Source organism: Lissotriton helveticus, chromosome 10 (assembly GCF_964261635.1).
Source record: "Lissotriton helveticus chromosome 10, aLisHel1.1, whole genome shotgun sequence".
NCBI classification, from domain to species: Eukaryota; Metazoa; Chordata; class Amphibia; order Caudata; family Salamandridae; genus Lissotriton; species Lissotriton helveticus.
Genome location: NC_136071.1, coordinates 1,033,406,510 through 1,033,434,053, shown reverse-complemented (window position 1 = coordinate 1,033,434,053; position 27,544 = coordinate 1,033,406,510). Strand labels below are relative to the sequence as shown.

At 45.9% G+C, this 27,544-nt stretch overlaps 1 protein-coding gene across 1 annotated transcript in view; it reads right to left on the bottom strand.

The window, feature by feature from the left end:
• Positions 1-27,544, bottom strand: part of LOC144784743 (serum paraoxonase/arylesterase 2-like) — a 448,276-nt gene that overhangs the window by 13,741 nt on the left and 406,991 nt on the right. Inside the window, exon 8 of the mRNA XM_078663731.1 lies at positions 16,400-16,528. Within this exon, the coding sequence (XP_078519857.1) occupies positions 16,400-16,528 (129 nt within the window). The remainder of the gene's footprint in view (positions 1-16,399; positions 16,529-27,544) is intronic.

The following is a 27,544-nucleotide window of genomic DNA, read 5'->3' as shown; positions in this document are numbered from 1 at the left end:
CACTACCTGTACCCAGGGCCTGTATATTAACTGTGACTAATGGGCCTCAAGCACTGATTGTGCCACCCACAGAAGTCGCCCCTTCAGAGCTTGTGTGGGCAGTTTCTTCACACTGACATGTCCACCTGGCAAGTAAACCCGCTTGCCAGGCCTAAACCTTCCCTTTTAAGCATGTAAGTTACCCCTACGGTAGGCCCTCTATTACCCACAGGGCAAGGTGCAGTGTATTTAAAGGCAGGACATGCTCTTTTAAACTTTGCATGTCTTGGTAGTGAAAAACTTCAAATTTTGTTTTTCTCTACTGCAAGGCCTATCTCTACCATAGGATAACATTTGGATTACCTTATCACATCTTTTGAGTGTAACTTCCACTGGTGAAGAGACTGACTTTTCAAATTTAGCGTCACTAAACTCACAATTTAAAATCATAACTTGTGGTGGAACTGGATTTTAAATTCAAGTTTAGCATATGCCACTTTTAGAAAGTTTGCATTTACTTACCATATGGTGTCCTCTGTCTGTCTCTGGAATACACTTCTGGGGTGGGTGACAGCTGACTTCCTGCATTCCCTCTAGACAGTCACACACAAAGGAAGGGTAGGTGTGCCTCGCTGGTCATCCTGACTGAGCAGGATGGGAGGGAAGAGCTGACACTTACACCTGAAAGGACTGTGTCCTGTCCCCACAAATGATGATTGATTACCCTTCTGTAGTGTGTCTGGACCCAGGGCAGGAAGGGAGATCCTCTGTGCACTTCAAAGCTTTTTTTGAAGTCCCCCCCCCTTCAAAGGGACCACTGGGTAGAACTACTAGACCTCTGGCAGTGCCAATTCAGTACAACTGTACCAATGAGCACTCTTCAAGGAAGAAGATGATCTGCTATGCTGCTCAAGAACTGCCACTCTTCTGGAACTGCTATTTGCTTAAATCTTGTCCTGATATGTTGCCCTTCTGGTGGTTGATCTCTATCTGCCTGGGTTGCACAAATACTGTACACAGTGCCTCTTAAGTTAAGCCTGACTGCTCTGTGCCAAGCTACCAAAGGCTGAGCACAGGAATAATTAAGGTTGTGTTGTGAGGACTTACCCTGACTAGGATTGTGATTCCTGCTTGGAAAGGGTGCAGACCTCTGCCAACCAGGAACCCAATTTCTAACATTCCCCTTTTTAGGCCATTATCATGGCACCATCCACCCTTATCACTGTCCACATTTGTGGTTCAAAAGGTGTACTAAACTTCCACCCAGGTGTTCGATCTTTGATAATTACTTGATCTCCCTGTTCCACCTGTTGCATGGTTGCTTTCCCTCTTGGGGCTTGCCCTCACATTTTTCCGTGTGCATCGTGCATTGGTACCCTCTGGGTCATACTCAAGTGGAGTTTATTCTGGGTGATTCAGGATCCCATCCCTCCTGGGCTCTTTCAGCATTAGAGACCATGGGGGACATTGAGTAGAGCAATGTAGTGCCCCTCAATATTCTCATAGGAATCTATGAAGGCTGTTTTCTGGGCTAACCCCTTTAACTGTGGCATTTCTGGTTTCTTGTGTAGAGTCCGCATAAACCATTCATCTTCCCCGTTGGCTTGTGTGGTGATTTGACATACAGGACATTATCGTACCAGTTCATTCACTAAGGTCTCAAGACCTGGGAACAACACTTTCTAAAGCATTTCGACTTCATCTTTGCCATATCCTGGTGTCCTCGATGAGCAAAGACTGCTACCTGTGGCTGTAGACTTTCAGGGATTACCAACCTACGGCTCGCAGTATGAGACCCACTTGGGTGGCGCTGAGCTTGTGCCGTACCCTCCATATTTAAGTGAGCCTCTCCTTGTCCTGGCCATTCCAGCTGTTGACGTTGTGTAGGAAGTCATGCCATGGCACTTGATGCAGGGCATCCAGCAACCTAGTTAGCACAGTATTACCAGCAGTCGCCACTTTTATCTCGTTTAGACTCAATGCCCTAAGGCAAGACCCTTGGGTCACAATTCGAGTGTACTCCTCAGACGGATTTGCCTCACTGTCTACTTCTTAATTGGTTTTGGGAGAATGCCATGAAAGGAAGTCCGCCGAGTAGACCACCTCGAATTAGTAACGTTGCCTCTGAATGGCCCATCATCAGATGCAAGGCGATGGATGGGGCGCCATGCCCCGGAAGAATGGTAGTAGAGGCTGGTGGTCAGTGATCATCCTGAACGACCTCCCACTAAAATACAAGTGAAAATGTCTGCATGCATATTTGATGACCAGAGCTTCCCTTTTGATCTGAGCATAGTTTGCTTCCGTCGGTGTGAGATCTTTGCTTGCAAGTGCTAAAGGTGCCCATCTCCCTGGTTCCATCTCCTTAGTGAGCACCGCCCCAAAGTCTATTGGGTTTGAATTAAGCAGAAGCTCTGTTCTTTTCTTTCAGTCAAAGTACGCTAATGCAGTTTTGCTCAGAAGAGCTGTCATTACTCTTTGGAAGGCCTCTTCCTCACCTGAGCCCCAAACCCAGTGAGCGTCTAGTTTTGTTAGTGTTCTCATTCGTTTTGCAATAGTCGCAAGGTTGGGAATTGATCTACCACAATAAGTTGCCATTCCCAGGAATACTGCACACTTCTGATGCATTGCTGGGTGTTGGAGCCTGCTTGATGGCCTGTGATTTCCTGGGGTCCACCTGCACCCCCTCCTGGGTGAAAACATACCCAAAGAATTCTATGGTTGTCTGGAAAAATGAACACTTTTCCCGTTGAAGGGTGATGCCCTATTCCCATAAGCACTTCAGAGTGACCCACAGCTGCTTATGATGTTCCTCCACAGTTGCAGAGTAAATCAGAATATCGCCACTTACATTCATGACAACGTGCAATCCAGACAGGGACTCTCTCATGGTATTCTGCAACATGAACACGTCCACAACTGAAGAAATGCCAATGGGGCGGATGTGTGGTGCAGCCAGTTATAGGTGAGGCAGATGATGTCAGGTGCAAGGGTGGTGATGAGGTCCCATAATTCGGTGGAATGCTTGCACATCGAGCGCATGTTGAGGAGTAGGTAGTGGGTTTGGTGTCACGTCTGGTGAGGTTCTTTGTGGCCTGACGGTGGTTGTGCTGGTGCAGGAGAAGGTGACTCTGATGCAGGAGAGTGGCCCTGCCATACAGTGTGGTGAGGAGTGGCAGCGCCGTTCGCAGGATTGTTTGGTGTTCAGGGCTTGGAGAACAGTATTGTCATATCTACTGGTGGGCCGGGGACCAGGGGTTCTGGTGCTAGGTATGGTCCAGGCATGGATATGTGCACATGGGCTTGCCTTTGTCGCACCTTCGGGGTGGGTGCTGGGAGGAGGTGGGTGGAGCTAGGCAGGAGGAAGTAAAAACACCAGCAAATTGGGAATGGTAGGCCGAGGAGAGCAGCACAGAGGATATAAGGGGGAAACGAGAAGAAACAGCACTAAGAACATTTTGGAAATAGGAGAAAAGCACAAAGAAAACAGGGGAAACAAGGAGATAAAGCACCAAGAAAATGGGTGCAATAAGGAGAGAAAACACAACATAAATGGGGAAAGCAAGAGAAAAAGTACAAAGAAAACAGACGAAACCCAAAGAAAATGTGGGGAAACAAGGGTAGAAGGCATCGAGAAAATGGGTACAGCAAGGAGAGAAACCCTAAGAACTGGGGGTAACAACAGAAAAGCACAAAGAAAACGGGTGAAACAAGGAAAGAAAGTACTACCAAAACAAGGCAATCAAGGAGAGGCGAAGGCAGGAGCGATGCAGCAGCATGGTGATAGCTGGGCCTGGGACCACGGGAGCAATTTCTCCTAAACTGCCAGGCGAGGATCTCTCTTAAAGAGACAAAAGCAACCTCAGTTTGTTTTCGTCATTTTATTTATTGGTCAGTCAAGGGTAAAGGAGATGGCAGCGAAATATGGGATCACTCATGGGCTTCTGTGTCTCATCTCTTTTATTTAATGTGCATGTCCAGTTATTAAGTAAATGAAAGGTTTATTTGGATGTTGATAGATACATTCTTTATTGTGCGATTCATTAAAATTATTACAATGGGCCTCCCAACTGCCTTGTGAGCAGAGTACAAAGTTGACTACTGGCAAAAAAAAGCTACAGAACATGCTTTTTTTATAATACAGTTTAAAAAACTGCTATTTATAGAAAGCATTATGTGCAAGCAAGTGAAGGCAGATGAGCAGACAAAAAAATAGCAGTCAAAAAAGGAGACCGTTTAAAAAGCAGGCAGAAGGAAATCCCTTCAAAACGCTGTTGTTTCAAGACCGGGTTGAAAGGCAGAGCGAGGTTAAGTAGGCAAAAGCCCCTTGGTCATACAATGTGGGGACCCAACTGCCATGTACCAGTTTCTTAATGGCCAGAGCATCCTGGTCCCTCAATATTAGTTTTGCTTGCTTGGTCCTTAGTTTGGCAGCTGTGGTCGCTGGGGCGCCACATGACCAGATCTCTAATGCCTCCAGTGTGTCCAGGGCAAGATTTAGGTACATGTGCCCGCTTGTCCGGGAATTGCTTATTACTTCCCCGATTATATTTTTCAAAGTATTTTTCTTTGCCTGTTTGGCTTTAAGTCTGTGAGCTAAAAACGTTGACTTCCGTATCCAGTGCTGCGAGGACAGGCAGATATCTTGTCGGATCTGGGCATGTGTTATACAGTTGAGAAGGACAAAGACCCTTCAAAAACAGGTGGACTGTGCCCTGTCTATAGTTTGATATTTTTTCTTAAAATAGCATCGCACCATATGCAATTGTAGGAAGTAATTTGCAGCCCATCACCTTTAACAGGGACCATAGGTCAGGGTTCACCAGTGACTTCCGCAACTTGTAGAAGGCCCGTTCCAGTGAATCCAGCCATACCCCCAGGTATTCGTATGTATCCTCAAGTTTGATGGCACTCCCTTCAATTATCCATGCCCCCTTTTTTGTTCACTTTGTGTGGGATTATCATGACCTTGGCTTTTGCCATGTTTATCTTTAAGTTGTTAGTTCTACATCAAGCGGCAAGTGTGTTGAAGAGTTTCTGCAGCACAAGGGGTGTCAAATCAAAAAGCACTGTGTTGTTGGCGTCCCTCCTTTTGTTGAGCATAAAGAGCTTTCCTGTATTTTAGCCTTATCGTGGCAATCTGGGTCACTTGTTCTCCCCCTTGTCAGGCTTGAGGTTTTTCAGAGCTTTGTTTAATTTTTGTTTCAATGCTGTTGTTTGATTCTTACGGCTTGTGAGGGCCTTAATCTGCCCTGATTCCTCGCTTCTTGCAGCTTTACTAAAAGACCGTCATACTCCTTTTAGTTGTTGGCCAGGCACCCCCACAGGTTTAAGTTGAGGTTTTCATTGTATATTTTCAAATTTGCATCTAAAAACCGGTCCTCACGTGCTCCTCACCAGTCTTGGTCTTCCATATTCCAACTTATCCTATTGATGGGACAGGCTGCTTCCGTGCAGTTGGGGCTCAGCTAGGTACAGGGCCAAGGCATATGACTGCTGCTCTCATTGCCAGTCCACTTTAGCTCTAACCGCTGCATCGCGTGTGGTGCTTTCCACTTTCCTCTTTTGCTCGCTGTCCCCCAAATTGAAAAGAGGAAGGGTGAGGTTGGTTAAGGTCGTTGTGGTGTACGGAGGGTGCTGGAAGCAGAGCCGTTTCTAGGTGTTTTGCCGCCCTAGGCGAGAATTGAAAAATGCCGCACCCTCCCTTTTTCTACCATCACTCTCTTCCCCCGTCATCCAGGCTAGAAGAATAAATGCATTAGATATAAAATACCTTGTATTCAACATTAAACAATAAAACACATCAAACATTGAATAACTAAATAAGCACTGTTCATGATATTTGCAGGGGTGTGGAATTTAATAAAATATCTACTTGTCCATGGGACAGGTTGCTTCATAAATCTACTTGTCCTGTAACAAAATTCCCTTGTTCCTTTGGTGTCATGTAGTGCAGCGACAAATTATGGCTGCAATATCATTGTATAGGAGCTTTTATAGGCTCTCTGATTATGCCAGGGCTCATACCATAGTAGTGTTTGAATACTTGCAATCCTCTTATGTTACCATGTTTCCGCAGATCAACATACTGGGGCTGAAGGTAGCGGTAAGCAATATTTTCAGGGTTAGAATGCCCCTTTGAGTCTGTGCAAAGCAACTAACTTGCATGTTTTAAGGGTTTTCAACAACTCTTCTCTAATATTTTCCCTTACTGAGAAATGCTGGAAATGTATTTAGTATTTCTTGCCCTATTTCTGCAAATTCTTGAGAATTCACGAAAGCCGTATAGCTGCACTTAATGCAAGGACATATATCATGGGTGCACTTTTGAAACTTTAATAATTGAGCCCATGATTTGGTCTGGCGTTGACCATGACCTTTTACGTTTATTAAAATTCTATCTCTCTATCGGCTGGCTTCACGAGGAGCATATTGGCACAAAAAGTAATTTTGTTCAGTGCCAGTAACTGTGTCAGTGTGTGCTTTTTGAGACCAAAAACAGTTTTTCCTTTTGCCAATGTTTGTTATAATGGTGAGGACCTGGTAGCTCCCACACCATAAGGTTTTCCAAAACCATGCCAAAACAATTCACACATTGACAAAACTAAAAAGCTGACCACCAATTTCAGACCCTACTGGCCTTGCCAATGCTGGTTTATTTTTGTTTCCCATAATCTTATTGAAACTGGGTACACTGATTTTCCATTGTGAATATTTTTGGGAAATACTAGCATGCATCAACACATGTTATTAAATGATGCGGCAAAGAAATGGTACCTGAAGTTTTGCAGTAGTTTAGCGAAATGTTTTTTTTCTTGCTTTCATTTTTTAATGAACATTTTATTTTGAAAGCAGAGAATCCTCAATCTTGCTTTCAAGCTTCTGCAAATATTTGCATCAAATCAGAGAACATTCTGGGAGCATTATACATAGCCTAATATTGCTAAACTTTGAAAACATGTGTATACATTTTTATACTGGAACCACTGTCAGTAGTGCAGTATGAGCGTACAACATTTACTCAGAGCGCTAGTTTTTAGTACTCAACTGTGGGGGCAAGAGAGGGCATTTTTTCTTGCAAGCAATAGGATCCAAGGCACCCTTGCTATGCCACATCCAGGTGGAACAAAGGCTAAACTTTTAGTCAAACAAATGTTGCACCAAGCTATCCAGGGGGCTAACAAAGCGGTCACCAAAACATTAAGCCACTCTACGGTTGTTTGCGCTATGGATTGTGGTCACATCTCCAGCCGAGCCACCAGCCCTGCCTCTGTATACTTATCTGTTCTATGGTCTGTGATCAGAACTCTAGGCTGGCCACTATATGCTTGTTTGTGCTGTGGTCACAACAGTAGGCTGGGTAAAAGCAAGCAAACCCCTTATACCAAGAGGACATGGTTGTATATACAAACAGCTACAAATTCCCCAGGGCTCAAATTAAAACTGCAGTCTGCAAACCGACATCAACCCTTACCTCTTCATTCTACACCCAAACCTAGCACAGTATGTAGACTTCTGCTCCTTTGTGGCTACATCAGCTGAAATGATTTGGGATGGGAGAATCCGGAGGGATGGCTGTACTTTTGCAAACGGTGGAGTTTAGGAAGTGGGGTCAAAAGAGAAACAGGGGTACTTACCAAGGAGACAAAGGCTTTACACAAATACTGAAAAGTGAACAGCGCCTTCCATCATTTACACCAGTGTCTACTGCAAGACGTTATTGGACTTAGCTTAATGCTGTTTAATATATGGACATAATGGGGGGGGTCAAATAAAATGTGGGTGTTGTTCTGGCTGTGCTATGAATCTGTTGAGGAGTTTTGGTCAAAGATGGGTGAAGGTTGGTGAATGTTGGTGGGAAGTGTGCATACTAGCCACCCCCTATCATGGACCATATGACCATCTGATTGTCAGTCTATTAATTTCAACACACTGAGTGTAAGACGAGTGAAGTTAGGTGTTTAAGGTGGGTGATCCTATTGAAGCTAAAAGAGGTGACTTTAGGGGGGTGACACAGGTTTGCGGAATGGCTAACCCCTTCCGAAGTCTGCAGGAAGTACTAGGAAAGAGTGACAATAATTCAAAGTCAGAGGACCCCCTTCAATTCAGGGCCTGTTGTGTGGAGTACCAATACCCTGTATGTCCTTTTTAGGGTGTCCCACCCAAGCACAGTCTAAGACCTTTCCTTCAGGGATACAGGTTAGACCACCGTGGAGTGATGACTGCTCCACAAAGTAGAGGCCTCGGGAGGCCGAAGCAAAGGGTCTCTTCCTCCTAGAAGGGATAAGATGATGATAGGCGATGTTTGAAGGATGTTGGCAGACCCGTTTGCATCAACCTGCGGGTGCACCTTAAGTTTCCGCCATGCACTGTCCCTGAAAATGTTGAAAACGGAATATGTACAACCTATGGTGTTTGCATCGAAATCAGATTGGAAACCGCGAGAGGCCACCAAGAAACAGCAGGTCTACAACCACCAATGGGAAACTACCTAGAAAACAAAATGCATAGTTGTTTATGCAGATTCAAAATTCACTCGTTTTTAAGCGCCCTCAGATTCTGCCTACCCCTCCAGGATCCAAGCCAACATTACACGACAACATGGCCGGTCACCAGACCGCATTATCAAGGGCTTCAAGGGGCCACCTTTGCACTTACAACCAAGAGGCTGCTGCCCAAGAGAACACAGTAAGTAAAGCGCCGTACTGCAAGCTTCACGCTCACTGGATGCTGCCCATCAACATGCCACCAGCCTGCACTATGCAGACAAAGCTATCTCCAGCCAAGAAGCACCTCCGGGCATTTCATAAACACTCTCCCAGCATCATCACACACATGTTCACAAGTCTCACTAGGAGTGCAGAAACTAAAGCCACGGTCCTTCCTTCCTCCACCTCGGACCTCTACCCCAAACTTGCCAATGGTTTGGAACTAAGGGCCTAGGCGAGGGCAGAGCAGTTGAGTGTAATTTCACAAAAGTATACCCACTACCAGTGCTTAATTTGTATACAAAATAAGTGTCAGGGCCCTCGCCGATGCAGATGGAGGTTGGAAGATGTATCCACAATGGGCAGTGCCATTCCCCATTATGGTGGTGAACAATTTTTGTCTGAAAGGTCAATCTTGCTGTGTTTTCCCAAGTGTGATGAGAAACTTGTTCTGCTGTATCTAAACTGTTAGGTTCTGTAGTGGGTAGGATCAATAGCAGTACTCTAGTAGTTATTCCATTCACTCACCTAAGAGATGGTGCAATCACAATTGGTGGAATTTCCCCCTGTAAATGCCCTGTGCTGGTGTTACCTCAAAATAGTAATTCTCTCTCAGTGCATGGCCTTATGTCTGGCGGTCACAGATGGTCAGCTACGAAAATCCCTTATGTACGGAAAATCCCCAGGACTTCCTGTATTCACTAGCAAGACCCTTACCTCCTGCCTCTTTCCAGATGCACTCACTGTGCTATCTTGAATCGCCAGAAGTTGGGGAGCCTACAGCTCTGCGTTGCTGAGGCATGTCTTTTCTTTTGTATGCTGTACTAAGACGCGGCGTGGATGCAAATTGACACATTACTATTTAATAGCATGCCTATGTTGTGAAGATTTCTACGATTCTACCATTTATATGTACTTTTACTTAATGTGTTGTAATTCTGCCAGTTACTTTAAGCAAATAAACAATATGTCTAATAGAGAGGAATTCTGAGATGATACTGACAACGTAGATCCTCGTTCTGGTATCAGGGTGATTGGATTGGAGGATGCCACATTTGCTATGATAGCTTGAATTGCCAGAAGCAATATCTGCGTTGCCTGTTTACATGTATGCCTGCATTCTGATCGTTGCTGTTTTGTGGTGGGGGGGGTCTATTATATATGACGTCAGCAAGTGCTAATCTGTTCCGGACGAGGAGTTCTTGAGTTCTGGTAGCCCCTCCTTCCCTTTTTTCTTTCGCTCTGAAGCATGAAGGGGTGACCCTCATGGGCCCCTCAGTTTTGGGGGCGAAAACAGGAGGGGAGGTCGTGGTCATATTCTGTATATTTGCTAACAGTTCTTTTTCTTCAGTACACGAGGCATTGACTTGGGTGTGTGTTCTTGTGCGGACAATGAGAGGCAGCATACCGACTTTGTCCTCGACGATCTGGCCCACGGTGATTAAGGAGGCAAGAGACATTTGCTGTTCTCAACTCGCCACTACTCTAGGGTGCGCTCTAAGCTGCGCTGCGCAGCAGCATGTACAAGCAGCAGGTGCGCTTGCACAGTGCACTCCACTCAGTGCTACTGCCTGCATGATTTTTGCCGCCCTCCCCATTTTGCCGCCCTAGGCGGCCGCCTAGTCCTGCCTAATGGCATCACCAGAGAGCGGGAGGGACCGGCTGGGTGTTGCAACAAAACCCAGCCCTGCCTGGGGTGAATGACAGTTCTTTTGATGCGTTCCTCTGGCAGGGCACCTGGGGTGCGACATTGAGACATGGGACACTGATAGGTAGACGCTGCTAGGTGGAGCAGGCCAGATCCGAGCTGCTTGAGCCGTTCAGCCCGCTTCGCTCTTTGCTCTCCTCTTCTTTTGTTCCTCCAATGGCACAGCGAGCGCCGAGCAGGGGGGCGGGCAATACACAGGCAAGTAGACCAAGTCAGAGCAGATGTCCACTTGAGCAGCTCAGCCCGCCTCAGCCCACTCTGCTACACTTTGCTTCTATCCCTCACACTCCTTGTGAAGGCTTGCACAGGCTCCCCCTCCTCTCCTCTCGATAAATGCTGAAATGCTGTAACTCTTCAGTTTCTGTAGCAAAGATCCACAGGATGTCATATTCTGGAGATATGCTGCTAGTATCCAAGTGCTATTTCAGCTCGTTCAGGACCCTAGTTAGGAGACACACAGATGAGAAGAGCAGGCAGTGCCAACATACTATCTCTGATGAATCAGACTTGGCTTAAATTGAAAAGAAGTCAAACTGTGATTCTGGCTAAGGGTTTAAACAGTGGCTAAAAAATGATCGATGTGCATGTACTTTCTTAAACCGGAGCTAGTCAGAGAATAAACCTAACAAAAAGTTAGAACTTTGGAAGTTATTCAAGATTCACGCTTCTCCATGAATAATCAAGTTAATAACGCATCTCTTCTTTCAACTTCCGTCTTACATTATTACAGTCATGTTGCTTTCTATTAGAAAAGGAAGACAGAGATATTATTGGCATACAAATGGATTGTGGGAATGCTTTTCTCACTTGTGTGTCTGTAAGACAATTAAGAAAACTGCAGAATTCCACTGATGTGGTGGTCATCAATGTACCCACGTAAGAATATATTGCTCCTACCTTACCTAGGTCATTCTGGCTTCAGGTAGCTTCAGTAATTCATTTAAAAACTTTACTCTAGTGCATAACACAGTGTATGGCAAGGTTCCTCAATATTTAAAAAAAAAAGACAGACTAACTTTAAAAAACAGAAATGTAAGATCTGCTAATAAAAATATTCTTCTTCTTCCGTGGAGTATACTCAAGCATATAATAAGACTGTTTTGAGGCTCAACTACCATGGACTGTTTACTGCAGAAAAAATTTATTTCTCTATTTATTCATGAAGTGTTTTTTTTGCTTCTCAAATTGTATTTATTTGATTTTATCGACACACATATAGCAAAGAAACGTAGCGCCAGGTGAACCACATAACACAATCATGCCATTGTATTGAACAGTATCTCACAACACGGTTCTCATATAATTCCATAGCGAATGTCCCTTGAGCTACACCCATCTGTGTTCACTGGAACTGAGCCGTATTACAAAGATCACTAACAATTAAGTAGAATATGCACACGCAGAGCATCAACACATCAAGTGAGAGTATGCAGCTATAAGTTGTAGGATGGGGTTCATGCTGCATCAGCTAGGGTCGACTCCGCACAGAGTGAAAGTGTGAACGAATTGCCTTAAGGATTAGATCTAGAATAAATAAAGGGCACAAGTGCGAGGGTGACAGGAAAGCAGTGGCCAGACCCCTTGACAAATATCCCATAAGTGGGCCCCATATGTAATCAAACCCCTTTTGATCATCTGTGGGCTTATCCGTCAATCGCTCCATGGTTAGCCTTGCCACAAACGAACATGCCATTGTGGCATGGAAGGGGCCAATGGGTTTTTCCATGCCACTGCTAATGCTATCTTGGCTGCCCCCAAATACAATCGCATTATGGATATGTCCATGTTTTAGTGAGTAGTCTCGAAGTCCCAGAAGGACAAACTCAGGTGTCTGAGGCAAGGGATAACACAGGATACCCTTCATCTGGGGCAGGATCTCATTCCAATATGGTCTGATTGAAGGGCAGTCCCACCAAATATGCCTGGAGTCCCTTAAGAGTTCAACTCCCTCCAACAGCGATCCGAGGTAGCTGGGTAGAACTTGTGGAGCTTTGCTAGATGGAGATGCCAGTCACAGAGAAGTTTATAGTGGGCATCTCATAGACCCAACGACCTGGGGCCTCATTTAAGAGAAATGACGCATCGCTGCATGAAAGCAGTGATGCGTCACTTCTCAGTGCACACTCCTTGCGACATGATTGATGCGTCATATTTACAGTATGACGCATCATGTCGCAAGGAGTTACAGATACGTCAGTATTTCTGACGTATCTGTAAGCGTAAAAGTCACGCATTGCTAGAGTGTGTCACGAAAGTGACGCAACTCCAGCAATGTGTCCTTTGACATGGGGAAAGCCCCAAGTGAAAGGGCTTGCGTCAGTCTTACGCCTGCTGCGAGGCAGGCGCAAGATTTTGATGCAACAGCGTCCTAAAAGTAACGCAGTGAAATCTCATAGATTTCACTGCGTCACTATTACGAGGCTTTTTGCGGGGGAACTCCCCCTCTGCATACATTATACCTGACGCAGGTATAATGTAGCGCAGGGGTTTACAAAGTGACGCATCTTCTTAGATGCGTCACTTTGTAAATAGTGCGCAACAGGAGGCATGTTTTACGCCGCCAATGCGTCACAAAAAGTGGCGCATCGGAAGCGCAAAACTGACGCAAGGCCTCATAAATGAGGCCCCTGTTGTGCATAGGTATGTGTTTAAATTGTGTGAGCCATTTTTTTGTAGAGATTGAGTAGCCCAAAACCCTTTCCCAGAAGGTCCTATATCTTGGGCTAAGAGTGGTGGTTGATGCATTAAGAAGAGAATAGAGAAAGTAAATGGTCCCTTTAGATCCCCCACCCTGGCCAACAAATTGCTCAATCGGGAGTAGATCCCTAGTGCCTGCTTGTCTGCATTCAGTCTGCGTTACCAAATGGACCAATAGGTTGTCATTAAAGTCCCTGCAAAAGTTGGCAAATGAAAGTATATTCCACCAATGGTACAAGTCTTAAATAGTGAGACATCCTCCTTCCCTCCATAAATTAAAGGCGTGTGAGAGCTGGTGGGAATGCCTTATTAAAATGAATGGGAAGGGGAAGGTTGTAAGATTGTTCTGCCGGGAAGCCACATCTCATACTTTTTAAGTGATTCTAGTAGGAATGCTTAAATACACATTCGAGGGTCTAGAGACTCTAGCTTTCCAAATAAGATCCCATATTGTTCTAACTGTAACCGCCCTGTCGGTGTGGAGCCAGTGCTTCTCTAACTCTCTCAAGTGCCATTCAGAAATCCCCCGTAGTTGTGCCTCGCTACGAAGTTCGGAAGTGCGAGCCCTCCTTTTTTAACACACTGAGAGCCAGATGTACGACCTGACAAATTTGTACGACCCTATTTTGCATGCGCAAACCCATTTGCACATGCAAAATAGGGTCGTACATCTGTCCCCTAATGTATTCTTATGGTTATATTGAAAAGGAATAGTAGTAAAGAAAGATGATCTAGACAGTGAAAGTCCAATCAGATGCAGGAAGAATCTCATCTGACACTGCACAGGCTTTGTCCTTTCAGTCAATAATTATCTAAGCAGTTTATTTTGAAGAGTTCCTTGAACACCATGGTGTTGTGTTCTGCATCAATGAAGGATCCAGGATATTCCAAAGTTTTAGGGCCAGATGTAGGTGGGCAAAAACCGGTCGGTAATGGTAAAATTCGTTAAATTTCACCGTTACTGACCGGTATTTAGCCATGTGGGATGTAAGGAAGGAATCGGTAATAAGGAATCGGTAAATACCGATTCCTTAATACCGATTCCTTATTGGCCTTGCATTTAAGGAATCCTTAAATGCAATGTAGGTAGCACTTAAAACAGTGCACCTCAACCTTAAGGAATCGCTATTTACCACCAACTTCAAGTTGGTGGTAAGTAGCGATTTCCTTTCAAAAAGCACTTTTCTGCCTTTTGAAATGTGCCATGTGGCACACATCCACATTTCAGGGGTGCAACAGGGTGTCCTTTGAACACCCTGGCTCCCTGGAAATACCTCCCGGTATTACCCATAGCAATGAATGGGTAGGTATTCATTATTACCAAATCTCAATTACCGATTCGGTAATAACGAATATTAAGAATTCAGTATTTTTTACCGAATTCTTACCTACATCTGAAATACCGATTTCTAAATACCGAATTGGTAAAATTCGGTAGTAAGAAATCAGTATTTCCCTATTACCTGCATCGGACTCTTAGTTCCTTCTCTCTCATTGACAATGTTTATGCGTTAGCCAAAAATATTATTGCCGGATCAGATGAGCAGTACTTGAGAAAACATTGTAGACAGGTGTGTAATGGTGCACAGTTTTTGGAGGAAACACAGTTTTCTCTTTCTGTAGGACTTGTAAACAGTTTTAATAGTTCTAAATTTAACCACTGCCTCCATTGGGACCCAATTGATACCTTTCAATTCTAGTATGATGTGATACTGTTTCTTGAGGTTAAGACTCATCTTGGTAGCCCAATGCTGTAAGAAATGAAGTGAGTTTAGGAGCTTTTTGTGTTGAAAATGACTAAGATTTTTAGAACGTCCTAAAGCAAATGCATGTAGTCACTGTATTTTGACAGAACAATATTTAATGAAGGAACCAAAGAATGAGCCAATTTAAAAATTCTGGCAAACCACCCATGGAGCAAAATCTTAACCCAAGCAATCAGACAGAAACAGTGACATGAAATTAGTGATGCCTTTGCTCGTTTGAGAGAGCATTGCCAATCTATGTAGAATTGAAAACCAGCTACTTTCTGCACCCCTCTTTCATACTAATCTAAAGTTTACTTATGGAGCTGCATCAAAGAGGTGCCAGGTACCAATTATTTGGGAATATAATTGAGATGGACGTGGATGCACTGAAATGAAATGTCAGTGATAGCAGAAGAAACTATGCCATGTGCACTTATGTGAAGTCATCCTCATACACAAAAACAGCAATATTACCTTTCATTTTGCAATGATACATAATTCTTGGTAGCTAAACTTTATACAGAGAAATCATTTTAAAGATCTATGTACTAACACCAATACCCAAAAAAATAAAACAGTTTGACAAAATAGTAACTTGGTATAAATGAAAAAGGTACACTATTAGCCATTAGCGATTGGCACAAAACGCACAGTTTTTTTATTACCCAGGGTCATAAATGACAACAGCCCATTATACTTCAAAATTAAGATCACCAACCACATACCATTGAAAACACTGATTTCATTCAACATAACCTTCCTGGCAGTCTCTTATGTGCAGAAAACAAGGACCCCCTGAAATAATAGGTACAACAAGTCCTAGGTCAGGGAAAAACAGCGTGCTAAATAACAACCATGGCACTTGATTCAGGAATTCTATCTGATCAAATCAATAAAAATAAAGAAGAAAAGTGGAGGTCTGTACTCAAAATTTATTATTAACTTTGTCTAAAAATAAGACATACAGGACATACGTAATAATTATCAGTTTACACAATTTCCAATTACTCATAAAAAACATAGAACATCCTTATTATACAGAAAAATGAAAACGAATCACAATTTTAAAAAAATATACAACAATTAATTGAAATATTAAAAAGGTGGCAAATGGTCATTTTCCACCTTTTTAATATTTCAATTAATTGTTGTATATTTTTTTTAAATTGTGATTCGTTTTCATTTTTCTGTATAATAAGGATGTTCTATGTTTTTTATGAGTAATTGGAAATTGTGTAAACTGATAATTATTACGTATGTCCTGTATGTCTTATTTTTAGACAAAGTTAATAATAAATTTTGAGTACAGACCTCCACTTTTCTTCTTTATTTTTATTGATTTGATCAGATAGAATTCCTGAATCAAGTGCCATGGTTGTTATTTAGCTTCCTGGCAGTCTCAACATACAGCTGTAATGGCGTCTGTGTTATAGAACACTTCCAAATCCTCCCTGACGTGACAGTATCCCATCTACAAGATCATGTTACATACAACAAATAACAATAAAATAGCAATAATCATCATAATAATTCTTAATACTACAATCTTACAAACTAACCTCAGATCCAGGAGGACTTTTAGGGTCATAATTGAAAAGTGTCCAAGCGTCTATATGACATCCAATCCAAACATCCCCTGTTGTTGGATCGAGGCACAAATTATCTACCAGTTTGTCAATGTGCAACTCCTTTTAAAAGAAAGAAAAGCTACAATTATGCAAGCAAACAAAAGACTGTGGCACAGCATATTTTTGATGCAATTACTAAGCATTGTCCTATCTTGTTCTTATCCTGATTCTGCTGTCTCCAATAGAAATGCTTGGCCAGGTGTACATACTTTCTGACACCCCCAAGTCCCTTCCATCTCCCAGGACCTTCTTAATGGCAGTCACAGCACAACCTTATTGAGCAGCCCTCAAGGCTCCCAACTTACCTGGGCTGGTACTTCGATCAGAACTTTTGGACCTAGGTTCACGCTATGTGAGCAACCGCTGATGCAGTTTTCCAGCTGTCGTCCGGCGCACTCTCCTTTATTTCACTCATATTTCTCACTTTTACTAATACTTTTGCTTTTCTATGTGCATTCCTCTCTTTTGTGCCTTTTTGACATTCTCACTCTCTCTTTTTGTGCCTTTCTGCTCTTGCATTTCTCTCTCTTGTGTCTTTTGCTTTTTGCATTTCTCACACTCTCTAGTGTGCCTTTCCATTTTCTGTGCATTTTGTGTTTCTGTTGCGCATGTTGTGCCTCTGTGCTCACTTCTGCCCCCCTTTATTATCTCTTTGCTCCTCCCACCACTGTTCCCCACTTCTCCATTCCCACCTCCCTTTGCTCCTTACCTGTTCGCCTGCGTGCTCTTCGCACCTCTTCTTCCCACCTTTGTCAGCCCTGCCCAATTTTCCCCCATGTCCCTATCACCTCCTAGGACAGTGCACCCGGGCAGTGGGTGTGCCGTTAGTGCACCGAAGGTGCCAAAGGTTAGCCAACCTGCACCCGTCCACGCCGGGACAGCACTCCGTGTCAGGAACCATGGTTCTATGGCACCAGACTGCTACACCGCTGCTGATCTCTGTACCTTGTACCCGGAAAACCCGAATGAACTCTGCTGCTGTGCCTCCCCTCACATTATGTTAGGCACTTTCACCGGCACCGACTGCAACTTCACCTGCCACAGCATGCTCATTAATGCACCGCCTAGAAAAGGTGCAGACATTCCACCACGCCGCAACAGCCCCCCCCCCCCACCAAATCATTTGCATCATCCTCAAAACACACTCACTGTGGAAACATACCACTGAGCTGTGGGGCCTTATCTCCACACTCGCACCTGACATAATTTTTCTCACAGAGACTTGGCTCAACCCTAAACAACCCCCAAAATCACCATATCAATACGCGATAAATAGAAGATCCCCCACCTGGACCGCATCAATAAACCCAAAGGAGGAATCACTATCATCCACAAAGAGACCTTCTAGAGACCATCTAGTGTGCCACCGCCACGGACAACCCTACACTGGTCATGGAACACCTTAACTTCAAGCTTCAAACTGATGTCAAGTCGACCATCAGAGGCAACCTCGCCTACCAGCCCCCTGGACCACACCCAAGGTTCTGTAACCCAGTCACTGACTTCATCGCACCCCTCGCCATTCACTTGAACAATCTCATATTCCTCGGCGACCCTAATTTCCACCTCGATGATCAGAGCGACACCAACACCACTAACCTCCTCGAATAAATGAACAACATAGAACTCACCCAACTCATTCATGACCCCACACACACCACAGGACATAAGCTGGACCCCATATTCACATCCAGCTCCTGTGCCAGTTAAGCCATGTGACCAAATTCAACTGGACTGACAACTACATCATCCATTTTAAGGCCCACACACCGCCGTTCACACTTGGCATAGCACCCTCCTACTGCTGCTCGAGCAAAATATCCTAGACTTAATGGACCAACACTCTCAAAAGCTTCAATCCCAACCCCACCACACCCCTTGACCAGAGTGTGAGGAACTTCAACACCTGGATCACAAACTATGGGGACAACACCACCACCATGAAATACAGCATCCACAGGAGATCCACAAAACAGGCAAGCCAGTACACCGAAGAACAGCAAAACACATCTGCAAACAGCAGGAAAGAAGATGGCACTCTAGCAGGGGCACCTCCACCTGGACCTCCTTCACCACCTTCCTAAACTGCTACTACCAGCTACTGAGGAGAAGAGAGACACCCTAGTTGCTCACATCGATTCCAGCTCCATCCACAGCAAGGAACTCTTCAACATCGTCAGGGAGCCCTCTAACCTCGCAATCACAGAGAAAAGCATCATCAGGAGCTCTGCAACAGCCTCACAAATTCACCACTAACTACAAAAACTTCAAACCCCAGTCCAAGCCTACAGACTTTCTCAACCTACACACCCACACGGCAACCAGCACAGACTACCAACCACATGGAACCTGCTCACTCCCCAGGAAGTTGCCAACATCATGGCTTGCGTCTGCTCAGAAGCACCCAAGGACCACTGCACACACCACATCTTCAGCCACTGTAGCAACAGAATCAGCCACAAACTCACCTCCCTGCTCAACACCTTGATAACCACGGCCATGTTCCCAAAAGACTGGAAACATGCCACGGTCAAACCCCTACTCAAGAATCTATCAGCCGACCCCAGCAAACTCAAGAACTATCTGCTCATCTCCTTACTCCCTAGACAAAGGCATCAATAAACAACTCACTAAATATCTTGAGTAGAACCATCTTCTTGATACCTCCCAGTCCAGATTATGCAGCAATCACAGCACCTAGACTGCCCCGATCAGACCCACCAACAACATTTGAGTCCTCCTCATCCAAGGAGAGACAGCAGCCCTGTTCCTCCTCGACCTTTCAGCGACATTTAACACTATGTACCACCACACGGTGATTGCTAGGCTACACAAATCGTCATACAAGGAGACACTCCCAAATGGATTGCCTCATTCCTCACCAAAACACCACAGAAGGAAATCATATGTGGTGTCCCTCATGGCTCAGCCCCACCCTCTTGAACACCTACATTATACACTTGGTCAATATCGTCAGAGCCCATGGACTCAGCATCATGTTATACGCAGACAATACTCAACTCATCCTCTCCGTCGCCAAGGACACCACCAACACCAGAACCAGCTTCCACTGGTGCATGACGAGCGTCACCAACTGGATGAGAGACAACTAACTGAAGCGCAACACTGACAAAACAGAAGTACAGATCTTTAACAACAACACCACTCCCTGGTAAACTTCCTGGTGGCCTACTGAACTAGGCCCAGCCCCCTCCCCATCGGACCATGTCAGAAATCTAGGCATCATCCTTGACAGCAAGCTGACCTTGAAGTCGCAGATCAATGTACTCTCCTCTGCCTGCTTCTGCACTCTGCACTTGCTATGAAACAACTTCAAGTGGCTCACCCTGAACACTAAACACACCGTCAGGGTTGCCATAATCCAGTCTGCTAGACAACAGACCAGCATTTCTGCGATTGCCTCTCAATATGAGAAAACTTTTAATTTAAATGCAGCCCTATTTTCCTGAAAGGAAACAGGACTGCATTTACAAAAAGTTCTCCTTTTTTTAAAGACAATTTATGAATTGGCGCTCACATACAAGTTTATTTTTAAGATCAATTTAGGGAATAAGGTGCTGAGGGATCACTTAAGTGGCGTCTCCTCCGCTGTGGCAGAGGAGTGTCACCCCACTGGCGAAATGCCAGCACACAGAAGAAAAATATAATGACAATAAAACTATTTTATTTTTCACTTTTAGTCCGCAACTGTGAGTCTGACCTCCCCCCCCGCCAGCCAAAACAGAATTGGCAGCAGCCGGAGCTGAATCCCTTTCATTTTGCATATGCAATTTGGATATCAGTGATCTGTCAATGTTTTGTAACTGGATTTCGGTTACAAAATATTTATTCATCACATGCCAATTTTCAAATTCACAGGGATGTCTAAAACACGTCCCTTCCAAATTGCGATTTCATATTAATTTATAGGGCCATTTTATAAGTCGGTAAACGTTTACCATCTCCTTAAATGACTTTTGTACAAATGGATTGTAACAGACACAAACCCTAAATTGCAGTGTTTGCAACCGTCAAAATGCTTAGTACACCAGGTCCATAATAACAAAGGCTAGAGCATTGATAACCGATTACATACCTGGGAGCAATAGTGGGGCACAGGGAAACATTTTGAAACTGATCCTGGCAATAAAGACATTTAAGTACTAGAGGGGTACCTTTTAGGTGGTGAGGGAGTTTATTAGGAAACACAGTGGTAACACTCTGCCGCTCTCTCTACCCTCCACAGCTTTCTTCTGAAAAAGCTCTGTGCAGCAGGGCTTTGAAACTGAACAGGTTTTTATGCCCTCCAAGCTGAGATCCGTGCAGCAATATCCCACCTGCCATAGGTAAACAACCCACCATGAGAGCTTGGCTACATGCTGAGCCACAGCCCCGATACAACTGTAGAAGTGACTGGATCTCACATTCTCGCCACAGCAAATCATTCATATGTGGTAGCCACATATGGATTTTGGGACGATGTAAATCTCGAAATGGGAAATGCCAGCTAAAAGAAAAGAGTTGCACTCCTTCACTCTTTGCCAAGGTGTCTCAAAGAGTCGAGAGCCCTATGGTTGTAGGTAAATATAGATATGAGCACGAAATTAACAGTTATGTGTCATTTTCCCAAAAAGGACATGGGCAGAGAAAGGACAGTGCTCACCCTTTCTCACCCTTGGCAGAATACTTTCCAACCTCAAAAAACAGAATGCGCTAACATGCATGTCTAAGGTGTTTTTAGAGCACAGCCAATGGTAAACTTTCTCCCTCTACAACTTCACATTCTTGGTATTACTACCCTCCAGCCAAAGAATAACACTACTTGGTTTTTAATTTAACTTAAGGGATATTTCAATGATCGAACCCTTTGGCCGGAACACAGGCCTGGGCAATTAACTCCTTATTGATATAAAGGTAACTGAATGGGGGCCTACTTTAATAATCTCAAAGGCCTTCGAACAACCAGGGATCCAACAAACTGGCAAGCCAGGATGTCTTTAAAGAGGAACAGTCTTAATAACCCACATAGACACCTTTCGTTTAACTAATTGGCTGAACAATCCAGCAAAGCCTAGAGATATTTGAGCGGTTATGCTTCTTCTCGAGTTCCCAGACCACAAAGGACTGTACCTTACTAATGCTATTGTTGCCTAGATAAGAGAGCTGTCCTATCTAGCACTGCAAGTCACACTAGATCTGAATAACCTGGAATATTTCCCAAAGGTGTATCTGGTGGTCATCTAATGTAATGCACTAATTTCAATCATCAAGTTTGCTATTCTGACTTCCCACACTGCTCAAGATTATTTTAGCTAATTTGTGATGTGATAGGCAACAAATAGGTTTTTCGGCCATAAGGCACAACTCCAAACTAAAATTTGTTCTCCGCTGGGGTGACGGCTGGCCATGCATTGGCATCATCTGTTAGAGTAATATGCCAGCAACATGCCTGGACTAAAGTCCTGAAAACCTCAGCAGTCACTAACTCCCAACTCCTAGAATTCATCCTGCATCGGTCTTGATGACAGCGTTGAATCCACTTGCAGAGCTTTCTATGTTAAAGCAATTGCAATCCTTATAAAGCCTATCGTGCAGCACAACATGATGAAAATGAAGTTTGTCATTAAGTAAAGTGTAACCTTAATAGTGTTAAATACATAGATTTATTATACCACACATGACCTGGTATACTAATCCCATGATTAATGTCTTAAAAGAAGCTTCAGAAATTTCTCTAATGATGCTCTGGCTCCCTATATTCCAGCCATTAGCATTTCATCCCTGAGTGAGGTTGATGAGGCGGCACAAGAACTTGCCGACTCTATCACCAAGGCAGCTGAAGAATTAGCCCCTACTTCACTTAGATATGTGGCACGACAGAAACCTACCGCCCCCTGGTTCTCTGAATCTTTGAGGCTCCTCAGACAAAAATGTAGAAGGAAAGAGAGAGGCTGGCGCAAATCTTGGAATCTTACAGAACGGGAGGTATACAGGTGCCAGTTGCGAGAATATAAAAGCAGAGTTATTAAGGAGAAACAAAAATACTTCACCAACCTGACTAGCTCGCTTACTTCATCTAAAGAGCTTTTTAAGATCGTGGACTCCCTCTGCTCTCTTCAGGCACCTGACCCGTGGTAAGCTCACAGGAGTTATGCAACGATATCTCTGACTTCTTCTATAAAAAAATAGATGACATCTATCTTGCTTTACAATCCCAGCGGAATTCTCTGAATGACAATGATTCCTCTGGAATTATGCATCTTGAATCTTGGACTGGAGATCCTTCCCATACCCTTACTCACTTTCCAGAGCTTTCCTTGGAGGGTCTTAATCGATTGCTTGATAGAACTAAATCAGCGTCTCCTTTGGACCCTGTCCCTCTGAAAGTTCTTAAGGAATGTAGGGATATCATCCTACCCTCCCTGCTGGAAATAATGAATGGGGCTATGGAACTGGGCACCTTTCCCACGGTCTGGAAGAAGGCGATAGTGAAGCCTCTCCTTAAAAAGCCTTCTTTGGACCCTGGCCTTCTTAAGAATTTCAGACCAATATCCCTTCTGCCGGCCCCTGCAAAGATGTTGGAAGCTCACATAAACTCTCACTTATCCATCTTCCTGGACTCTTCTGGTTTCCTGGACGGGTCCCAACATGGCTTTAGGAAGCTCCACAGCACGGAGTCTGCCTTGACTAAGGTGGTAGATAACATTCGCCGTAAAGTAGACCTTGGCCAAACTACCGTGCTAGTGCTGTTGGACGTTACAGCGGCGTTTGACACCCTGTCTCCCTCTACCTTAACATCTCGGTTAAGGGAGGCAGGGGTAACAGGGCCGGCCCTGAGTCTCCTGAACTCTTTTTTACAGCAGAGAGAACAGCGAGTGATGCTCGGAGATTTCCTCTCCCCTGCTAAATCGCTGCAATGTGGGGTGCCACAGGGGTCGGCCTTGAGCCCGACCCTGTTTAATATCTACGTGGCCCCCCTCGCGAGATTAGTAAGATCACAGGGGATGGAGGTGGTGTCGTACGCCGACGACACACAGATTATGGTGTCCCTGGCCCACTCTGTGAGTACTTCCGCGTCCAACTTTAGGTCTTGCATGCAGCTTGTTGCAGAGTGGATGATCCTTAACTCCCTAAAGCTGAACGGCGACAAAACAGAGGTCCTGGTCTTTGGTAAGGACCAGGACATGTGGTCGGGCGAGTGGTGGCCCTCATCTCTTGGCATCTGCCCCACTCCCACCCAATCTGCCGGGAACCTCGGCGTCATCTGCGACACCTCGCTCTCCATGGAGCTTCAGGTAAACAGGACAGTTGCCACCTGTTGGGGTGTTATTAGGACCCTGAAAAGAATCATTCACTACCTTTTACCCCAGTCACGCAAGCAGATTGTGACTGCTCTTGTTGGCTCCAGGCTCGATTATTGTAATTCACTCTACGCTGGGGCCAACAAGTGTCTTCTACAGCGTTTGCAGGTGGTGCAGAACGCTGCTGCGCCATTTGTGCTGGCCCTTCCATGGCTTGCATCTGCTACTATGGCAAGAAAGAGCCTCCATTGGCTCCCTATCTCCTCTAGGGTGTCTTTTAAACTTCTTTGCCTTACTTACAGTGCCCTCATGGCAGGCCCTTCTGATGCTCTTGGGTCTCTACTTACCCGCTATGTACCCAGCAGATGTCTTCACTCTTCAGAGCTGAATCAACTGATAGTCCCTCGTTCCAGGAAGGTCAGACGGGGGAGTAGGGCATTCTCCATCCTGGCACCCCATTTATGGAACACACTTCCTTTGGAGATTAAATCTCGGGCCTCACTGGATCTCTTCAAGAAAGCTCTTAAAACTTGGTGTTTCATTAAAGCCTACCAGTAAGTTCCCTTCATTCGGATGACTCAGCCAGATATTGAGCTAGGCGCCTTGACACCCACTGGGCTAAGTTGCGCGATTATAAATCACAGTTCATTCATTCATTCATGATTCACACACTAGGGACGTGAAATTTGCCCACCAACTGATTTGTGAATTATAATGCAAATTGTAATGCAATCTATTAGAGGAAAGGTTGTATCCTAAATGGTCCATTTACAGTGGTCTCAAAACGACCTGCCTAATGCGAACTCCGTCATTGGCTACAAAGGCAGGGGTGGCAGACTGCAAGTGACGGTGTACCTCCATTCCTTGGTTCGCTTTCCTATATATGAAAGTTTTTTTAAAGCAGGCCAAGTCCAGTAAAGCAACAGGCGCAACTTTTTATTTTTTTAATTACAATGTCCACCTTGGCCATCCTTTAGTGGGAACCAATAGACGATATGGCCCAAAGCTGCCGACAGGATTCCAAAACGGAAATCTGTCCCAGTTGGCCATCATCCCCGCAGCAAATCTGTTACCATCCTAACCCGGGTGCACGTAAAGATCAATGGATTGTAAAAGTTATTGATGCAGTCAACTGGATATCCCTAGAAAAGAAGGGGGCACCCCTTACACGCCCTTCCTATTTGTGATTCAAATTAGATGACAAAAGCCCTTTTATGAGTAAGGAAGAATTTATCCAACTAGTGAAAGGGCTTTGATACATTATAAAATGCATTTTGCAGACGCAAATATTCTACTTTTGAGAATAGCAAGCTTTGAGACCACAAAACACTTTTGTACATGAGGCCTAACCCTATATTATCATACATATTTTGGATGTTTTCATTAGTCGGTGGGCGCTAGAGGGCGCACGAGCTGAATGGCCGCACTCCTGTGAGGCTCCAGCCGCCTGGTTCTAAAAATCCTGCATTTATCCTTCTAACCTGCAGCTTCCCGTCTAAAACTTGGCACGAGTGTGCATCGAGGTGTGCAGCGGCCTCGGTGTGATTTCTGAGCCTCTGCGCTGCTGCATGCCGGAATTAGCGCTGCTCGAAGGCTGACCGCACCTTGTCTCTGGAGCCTGCTGCGGCGCCTGGGCGGGCGAAAATCTACGCAAGACCGGGGCGGACCACGAGGGGAAGGGACGTGAGGGCGCCCGCGGAGAACCTGCCCGGCGGCGGCCGCCCGAGGGACTGAGGATCGCCGAGAGGTACCCCCCCCCCTGCTAGCGTCTCGCGGGGGGAGGACACCTGGCCTAGGCCCCCCGGGGGGAGAGAGAGACTTGCAGGCTTGCGCTGTGGGCCTGGTGGTGCAGCGCTGCGGATCGGAACCCTCCGACCTTCTCTCCGCCGGAGACCGGGGCGGGAGACAGATACGGGGAGTGGGGCCCGCACATCCCTGCACCGACAACAAGCGCGGGGGGCCCGCGTTGGCGGTCCCCTGCTGTATGGATGAGGCCCTGGGAGGGCCTGGCGCTGAGGTGGCTCCGTGGTCGGATCTGCACTCCTCTTCCTGATTGCGCCGCCGAAGTGAGAAGGACACACACTGCGGCGCTGGGGAGGCAGGCCCTTGCTGATTATACGGGCGATGGTGATATTGCTCGCTGGAGGGCTGCTTTCACGAATGGAGCTGGCTGCTGTGCCCTGCCAATACATGTGTGTACACTAGAAGGGGCCGACCACTTGCACAGTGAGGCGAGGACCACTACATTGAGGCCAGAGTGATGTCGATGGGGATGTGGCTCATTGGAGTGACTGGTGCAGCAGGGCGACTGTGACGCTGCGGCGTGATACGCTGGGGCTGCTGGCGAGATTGACCTGCGGACCACTACGAATTACCGTCATTTTGCGCGGTGAGTGCTCTACGCACGCTGCACGGACATTGGCGACAGGTTGGGGCTTGGGAGGGTGTTACCGTCTCTCGGCACCCCTCCAGGCCGCGCGCAGTGGCTCCGCGCTGCAGGTCCGGCCGACAGTGAGTGTTTGCATCGGGGGCCTGCCTCTGCTTCCTGCCTGACCTTGGAGGCGCTATACACGCTGGTCTTCCGCAGTCATTCTGCGATACGACTTAGCGTCACCGAAGAGACTACTCGTAGTGCCGTGGAGCTGGCTGCTGTTGGTGGGACTTGAAAACACCGCGTGCACACCAGCCCTGTACTCTGGAACTTTTGCCTCGCTGCTTAACTCGAGACTGCGCTTGGACCTGAGACCGCGCAGGGTGTCAATGCACAAGGGGCCTTCACCTAGTAGAGAGGATCGAACCAGTCGTGTCTCACCGGCGGCCTCCAGTCCCTATACAAGGGGGGCCATGGGGAAACAAGATAACAAGCAGCCAAAACTGTCCTTTGATTCTGCCGCTGTAAAGAAAGTCACACGCAACACAGCTGAGAGCGGAGGAGCGCATGGTCCCGCTACTCCGGCCAGCTCTACCACGTCGCCATCCCCGGAGATGCGGTTAATGATGGAGGAGATGCGACAAGGCTTCGCCACCATAGTCGATGAGGTAGACCGCCTCTCTTCTAGGATGGATGCTGTCGCTCATAAGATAGAAGTGCATGAGGAACGCCTGGTCGAGGCGGAAAGGCGCATATCGGGGACTGAAGACACAGCTGCGTCCCACGAAACTCGGCTGTCGCGGATGGACAACGTACTGAGGGTAATCGCTGCAAAAAATGAGGAGTTGGAGGCGCGCAGTCGGCGCAATAACATACGAGTCCTTGGTGTGCCGGAATCGACCAACACCGGTCGCATGGAGGACTACATTGAGAAAATCCTGTTGGCGGCGGTGGGAAAGGACGCCTTCTCCAGCCAATTCATTGTTGAGAGAGCACATCGCTCCCTTGGTCCGCGTCCTAAGTCAGGAGCCACGCCGCGGCCTATATTTGCCCGCCTTCTCAACTACCGAGATCGCGACGCTGCACTTCGAGCGGCGCGGGCGACTAGACACCTGTCATGCGATGGAGTGAATTTTTCAATATACCCGGATTTCACCCCCGTTGTGCAGGAGCAACGCAGGAAGTTCCTCAATGCCAAGAAAAAGCTTAGGGATATGCAGATAGACTATGCCCTCCTCTATCCGGCCAAACTCAGGGTCACTCATCAGGGCACGCAACATTTTTTCACGACACCGCAACAAGTGGAGGACTACATAAAGAAACTGAGGTGAGATGGAGGGGGGCGGCGCAATGCTGACAAGGATGAAGCTGAGAGTCACCCGGCAGAAAATGAAGATAACTGAT